A 6,873-nucleotide genomic window follows, 5' to 3' on the forward strand; every position below is an offset into this window, starting at 1 on the left:
GCATGGTCCAAGAGTGGAAAAGCCGGGTGGTGAAGAACTGCTGCAGGCCAGCCTTTGGGGACCACTTTGTCTTTTCCCTTCAGGATGCCGAGGTGGAGAAGAGCACCCTGAAGCTGGAGGTGAGACAGGGCGCTAGCTCAGTAGACATAAAGAAGGGTGCCTTGACCAGAGAAGATATGTGTAATATCTTCTGGAGATGTCTCCTTCTCTTACCCCTCTGAGGAACATAGAGGAGCTTAGTCACCAGGTCTTCTCAGAGTACAGCCATCTGGGCCCTTTGGCAACAGGAATAAGACCAAGATTTCCAGTTAGCAGCAGCAGCAGCCAGAAGGGTCAGAAAGCCTAGAACCTCTAAAACACTTTAGCTTTCAAAGGGGTACCCTACTAATATCTTGGGCATTTTGGTTTTGGGCTGTGCAGCATTGATGTAGGGGAGCATTTGATTTCCCTGAAATCTGTGTTTCCCACTGCTCTGTGTTCTCCCATCCTTTGCCTCAGGCATTCCCTGTGGAAATGGGCTTGGATGCACAGTCCTGCAGCAGGATGCGCCATAAAAGCTGAGGCCTGGGGTAAATGAGTGGCCCTGCAGTGAGTGAGCTGAGGGCTATCGCACAGCGCAGGGAGAGCAGAGCTGGCTCTAATGGAGACAACATGGTGAGCAGAAGCAGCCTACAGCTACTGTTGGCCTCTTTTCCCGAAGTCTTTGTGACTCTTGCTTGGCTGCTTCTGACGTGTCTCCGTTAGAGCTAGCTTGGGTCTAGTTGCAGATGTAACCCTGCAGGTGTACCTGTGAATGCCCAGGGATTTTAAATGTACACCATGCCTTGGCAACAGACAGCTGTGAGACATCCTCTAGGCTGTGATGGATTTGAAATGTGTGCCGAGGGGACAGCAGTGAAGACATTACTGGTGAAATCCACAGCATACAGATCATTTTCCAGCCAACTGTTCCCTGCGAATGATCTGCGGACATCACGAGCCATCAGTAAGAAAGGGCATGAAGCTGGAAGTCTTTGTATTTTCACCCCCTTGCCACATTATACCGTGGTGCCCAAGACCTCAGCTGGAGGCAGAGGGAAGCGGATCACCTAGAAATATGGAGTTGCACTAACAGCAGGACAAAGACAAACCAGTACTGCCAAGCTGGTACAAACCCACCAGTCTCGAGGTGTTAGCTAGAGGTGTAATCAGCCTGGGGTAGATGGCTTTCCCGGGGTCTTGTAATCCTTTAATGGTCTCTGGCAGGTTTTCCTCTCTCTGAGGAGCAGCCAGCAACTGCTACTTCAAAAGACATCAAGTGGACTAGGTGGCTTGTAGGTCTGAACCTGAATGGTGGTTCCCACCTGTTGAAAAGATCTCATGTTCCTTGATGAGTGTCCAGTTGCATGTTACTTCAAAGCCCCTTTGATTTGGCCATGAATTTGTCCTGTTTTTGCAAGCAGCAAAGCCAGGGAGCTTAGGCCAGACGTGGGAAATGGCCGCATGCTGGAGAGCCACATGCTGGAGAAACAGCTGTGGAGAAAGGACACAAAGAGGAGACTGAAGCCATGTGTGAGCACATGTAGTGATGGCCCCAAGCTGCTGTGAGCAAGTGTGGGCAGCTGGCAGAGGACATGCCCTTGTGCAAGGGGATTCCAGCACCCTCCGGCTCCGCTGGCCAGCCCTGGCAGGGACCAAAGTTTGCATGGAGGAAGGGCAGGACTCAGCAAGATCAGAGGGGCCATGGACTTCATACATGTCCTATGGGACAGGACAGGCTTCACACAGCCTGTTCAAGCTGGTCTGAGAAGGGGGATAGGGTGAGGAAATGCCATTTGATATTCCAGTAGGCAGATGCCCAAGGGCATTATCTGAGATGGAAGGACAGCAGAAGAGATTTTTCAGGTGATACCGCTGAAAGAAAGTATCTGAATTTTACTCCTTGGCATGGACCTTCTTTGCTATCATGACAGCCTAATCCTGACTCCCACAAAAGCCCATAGGTGAGAATGGAAACACATGAAAATAGGATATAAAGGCAGGTAGGTCCCCCTGAATGAGGCTCAGATATGGACCATGTGGATCTACTTGTGGCACGGCTCCCTCATGCACTTCACTCCCATGGACATGCTTTTTCCCTCTCTCCTGCAGGTTCAACGATTTGACAAATACTCCAGAAACGCTGTGCTGGGGGAAGTCAGGGTCACCCTGAGCGAGCTAAAGGCTTCCCAAAGTTTGGTTTTGTGTAAAGAGCTGCAGAAGACTACAAAGGTGATGACTCTATCACATGGCCTTGCCCTGTGTGCCCACACAGTGTCCAGGGAGCTGCATGTCAGTACAGCCATCCCTTCATTTTATTAATGAAAAATCCCCACCCTGCATCCTTGGGGACCTTCTGTATGATATTCGTGGCAGCAGATCCCTTCTGCTCCCAACACTCTTAGGTAGGGTCGTCAGGAAGACAGGGATTTACAGGGATGGAGTTTGAAAATGCATCTTAAAGGTGAGATCTCCAGGGAAGGATGAAGGCATATTGATGACCGAGCTTATGTTGCAGCACCTTCTCCCTTCTCCACCCACAGAGACAAGAGTTCATTGTACATTACACTGGTGGCCATTTGGTCTGTTTAAAGAAATTAATGGCCCAAAATGAAGACATGTGAAGTGTTCCAATAAGGGATTAATAGTAATTTTTAGATGTTAGAGGGGTATTTTAAGTGGTTTCTAATGACAGTAGTGTATTTTACAACAGAGAACAAGTGGCATCTCAAGTCCAGCAACCTGAACAATTTGTTTGTAAGAAACAGCTATTTGTTCCTTATATATGGGAAGTTGATATAAAATGTGAACAACACGAATTTAATTCCAGACCTAGTTCTCATAGTACCCTAACATAGCAAAGTCTACAGCCTGTGGGCTTTCCCATGTCCCTCCAGAAAAAACGACCATGGTGCCAGAAGGGTTAGTACTTTAGTACCATAAAATTAGCACAGATGCATGTGGATGTAGTCTTTATTGTACTACCTCATGTTTGATGGGACTCAAAACTCAGAAGACAACCTCACATCCAAGTTATCCAGACACAGGAGAACAGGGGCTCTTCCATTCCTCCCTAGGAGAAAGGAAAGCTGCCATGCCGAACAAATAAAGAGAGGATGCTAGCAACTGTTAAAAAGTTAAAAGGCTAAAATGCAGTCTCAAGAAAACCACTGAAGGGCAGGATCTGGCCAGCATGCTGTGGTGGCCCTTCAGTCTCTGTTGCTGAGGCCCCAAGAGCGCACTCATGAGCTGCAGCAAGGTTGACGTGTGGCCTTGGCGGCTGCAGAGGTTGTTGCACGGGATGTCTGCTCATCACATGCCCATACGCTTTTCACAGGACGTTGTGGGAGAAGTGCTTGTGTCCCTAAAGTGCCTTCCCATCTCTCAGAGGATAGAGGTCGGGCTGCTCAAGGCAAAAACTACATGCCCTCGAAGCACTGCAGAGAAGAGTAAGGTTTTTATATCTGTTATTGTTGCTACTCCAGTCTTTATTCTGCTGCCTGCGACCTTTACCTTACCCACCCAGAGGGATGGGGAGGTGTTGGAGAGAAAGGTCCCTTATATACCCATCGCACCCCAACCAGCGCTGCTGAATCAGACCACAGGTCTCTCTAGCCTAGTGACTGTCTCTGACAGGGACAAAGTAGCATGGAAAGAAGAGAGGTGTAAGAGATACTCCCCCTCTCTACTCACCCTGCCTCTTCCAATGCATGGCTTAGAGATTTCTTGGGCTGGGGTTGGCTTCTGCGTATTTAGAAATCCCCAGTGTGTTTCTCCTCCCTGCACTCCTTCGGTCCCCCCTTGACCCTGTGCTACTAACATTTAACATCCACAGTGCCCTGTGGCAGGGACTTCCACACCAAACCACGCTTCTGTGAAGAACCACCTTCCCTTGGTAGCGTTGACCTCGCTGCCTCCATCTGCTGCTCACAGGAAAGTTGCTGCGCTGCCATGAGCTGGTGCACGGCCCCCAGCTCATTTCAGCAAGGTGGCCATCTGATGTTAGGTCCCACGAGTTTTGACATGGGAGCTGCTTTTGTTGCCTCATCACACTAATGAAACGCCCAGCTACTTCTCTCAGGCAATGCCTTCCACTCTTCTTCCCTCTATTGCAGGACTTGAATCCCATTTCTCTGCTCTGCAGAGACCTGAAGACCAAACTTCATCACAGTCCTGTTGCCCTCATTATAGAGCCAATTTGTTTTTCCTCTTGAGGTTACCGTGGGGTGGGGGCAGTGCAGAGATGCACAGTGCTCCTTGGGGATGTAACCAGAGCATCACTATCATCCTTCAATCTCCACTGATGAGATGGCCCTCTGAGGCCATGGACACTTGAGAGCAGCCTTAGAGATGCTTTGCATTGCAGATGAGCTGTAAAGAGCTCCCTACCCTGAGAAGGCTGAGGTAGAACAACCTTTTTCTCCTGTAGCCCAATATTTGATACACAACACAACAATGCTTCAAATTTTGGGCCCTTGTCTTACGTGGGTTTCTCCCCTGCAGCATCTAGCTAGTTGGAGGAATGGAGGGAGGGGAAGATGCAGCCATTTTCCTTCTGTAGTGCTCAGCACACAAACAGCGAGAAGGTAGGCAGCCCTTTACCTTGCCTCACTTCATGTCCTGGTCTTCCTCTTAGTTGTATGTCCAAGGTTTCTCCTTGGGACTGGGGGAAGCACAGCAGACTTTGAATTCTTGAGCTGGTCTCTTCTGGGCTGAACTCCTCCCACAGCCTTAAATGCTCAAAAGGTCTTCTCGTCTGTACCTCTAAAGCCACTGTTTTCCATTTCACTAATTAAATACAGGCAGAGCAATTGCAAAGGCTCCTCTCTGTTTCTTTCTGAGTTTTGCTGCAGGTGTTGGATTCAGCATAAGCACTTACAGGGCTAACAGGAGTAAATCCTTTCCTCCCTTGCCCTGTTTCTACTAACTTCAGAGCTTGTTCCACAGCTACAGAGACTACTCTGAGGTAGTCCTTGTTTAATCACGCTTTACTATTACAGGATGGTGAAGTCCTACTAGGTTTTAGTAGCTATGTACCTACAAAGACGTGATTGCCTTGGCCGAGTGGTCTGATTTCCAGCAGTACCGAAGGCAGCACAAGCTTTGAGAAACATGGGATCAAGCCCGAACAGTTGCAATATTCAGCTCTAATCAACACACAGCCCTTTTCCAGCATGACTACTTTATGCATTATTATGTCTACATTTGAAATGCCCAGCTCTGGGACAGAGATAGATACCCCAATGCTTCATTTCTCCTTTCTCTTCCCCATCCCAGATGTATATGCGAGGATAGATGTTTCCTGCAGACGCCACAGAGAAAAGCACCAGAAGTCCAGGCCACGGGCCCACACACCGCTCATCATCTTCAACGAGACTTTCCTATTCCACATGCCTGAGCCTCCAGCGTGGGACTGTACGGTCCTGGTCTCCATTTATGAAGTGGACTCAGACTCCAGGCATCTCATTGGACAGGCCACCCTGGGGAAGGGAAGAGCGAGCGAAGCTGCCGACCACTGGGGCCTCATGATAAAGTCCATCCAGCAGCCCGTAGCTAAATGGCATCCTCTGCTCATTTAGAGGGGATGTCTTCTGCAGCAGTTGCATGTGGTAAATCTGGCCAGGTTTTCTGTCACAAAGACAAGCCAAGGCAGCGCTCACAGTGGGTACATCTAAAAAAAAAAATGGATCAGAGCCTGAAATTCATGCTCCCGAAGACGTGAACAGTTGTAACGATCTTTTGGCTTTCTCCTGCTCCTTGCTGCTCCTCCATCTTTGCTGATCCCATGACATCTATAGGATAGCAGCAGGGTTTCAGTAGCGCCTTGAGCTGGAGAAGGTTTGTACCTCGGAAAGGAAATAGCCTGCCCTGCTCACTATGAGCACTCACTATGAATAGACAAGATGAAGAAGGGATGAGAAGGAGGAGGAGTCAACGATCCTATTTGTAAGATAGAAAAGCACTAAGAGGTTAGTTGATTTGTTTAAGCTCAAACAAGAAATGTAGCTGGGAGCTTGAATTTGTATTAAGATCCTCTCCAGCACTTCAGAAAGCCATCACCATTTTTTACCTAGTAATGTCCCAGGCTTGGCTTGTTAGAACTTCCAAGTTTGTTGCAGAAAGAGTGAAAACAGAGGTCCTGGGGCTATTGGAGTGAAGCTGTCTCGGTGTGAGCACCACTGTGCTTGCACAGGACAGGTTGCTAACGGGAAAGCGCCACCCACCTCTACTCCGAGATGCCAGCCAGAGGCTTTCATTAGCAGTACAGCCATCCCAAAGCTGAACACGGACACCTCTCCCCACACTGTGGGCACGAGGGTAATATGTCTTCTCTGACCTCCGAGCAGAGACAGCTTCTCATGCTGCTTGGGAAGAGACATCTCCCTCCAGGGAAGGATGCTGCTCCCTGCACCCGGGAGGGCGGCTGCTACGCTGGAAGGTGACCACAGCTACAGGGCTCTGCCCTGGATCCATGTCCGGACACAGGGAACACGAAAGCGAGACATGTCAGCCATCTGCCCACCTCACATCATCCTTCTGCTGCAGGAACCTCTGATGGAGGCTGGAGAAGGGCTGGAGCTGGAGCTGCCTTCCCACCCTCTTCCTCTCCACTCCAGCTGGGTCTGATGACTTGAGCATTTCCTGCAGCCTGAAGCGGCGAGTTTAGTGTACCTGCTGGCATTCTTACTGCCATTAATTCCAATGAACGTGGATATTCTTGCTGTCCACATGCATTTAGTCTTTTTCTGAATCTTGATGTATTTTTGCCCTTTGGGAATTCCTGGGCCATGTTCATTGCATGTCGTAGGGGAAAATACATTAAAGAAAAAAAGATTTTTCACAGATTAAAGTTTC

General features: G+C 49.1%; 1 protein-coding gene across 1 annotated transcript; it reads left to right on the forward strand.

The window, feature by feature from the left end:
• LOC128909584 (synaptotagmin-12-like) lies at positions 1–6,455 on the forward strand. Its single transcript, XM_054201468.1, has 4 exons — positions 1–119; positions 2,131–2,250; positions 3,356–3,467; positions 5,296–6,455. Exons 1-4 carry the CDS (start codon positions 3–5, stop codon positions 5,595–5,597), a joined length of 651 nt encoding a protein of 216 aa, XP_054057443.1. The 5' UTR covers positions 1–2; the 3' UTR covers positions 5,598–6,455.
• Positions 6,456–6,873: the final 418 nt, after the last annotated feature.

Source organism: Rissa tridactyla, chromosome 4 (assembly GCF_028500815.1).
Source record: "Rissa tridactyla isolate bRisTri1 chromosome 4, bRisTri1.patW.cur.20221130, whole genome shotgun sequence".
In the NCBI taxonomy this organism is placed as follows: Eukaryota; Metazoa; Chordata; class Aves; order Charadriiformes; family Laridae; genus Rissa; species Rissa tridactyla.

Excerpts from the sequence above, each read along its gene's own strand:
- LOC128909584 (XM_054201468.1), top strand. The coding sequence starts at position 3 with ATGGTCCAAGAGTGGAAAAGCCGGGTGGTGAAGAACTGCTGCAGGCCA. Across the intron at positions 120-2,130 it reads AGAGCACCCTGAAGCTGGAG|GTTCAACGATTTGACAAATA; the intron begins GTGAGACAGGGC and ends TCTCTCCTGCAG. Across the intron at positions 3,468-5,295 it reads TCGAAGCACTGCAGAGAAGA|ATGTATATGCGAGGATAGAT; the intron begins GTAAGGTTTTTA and ends TCCCCATCCCAG.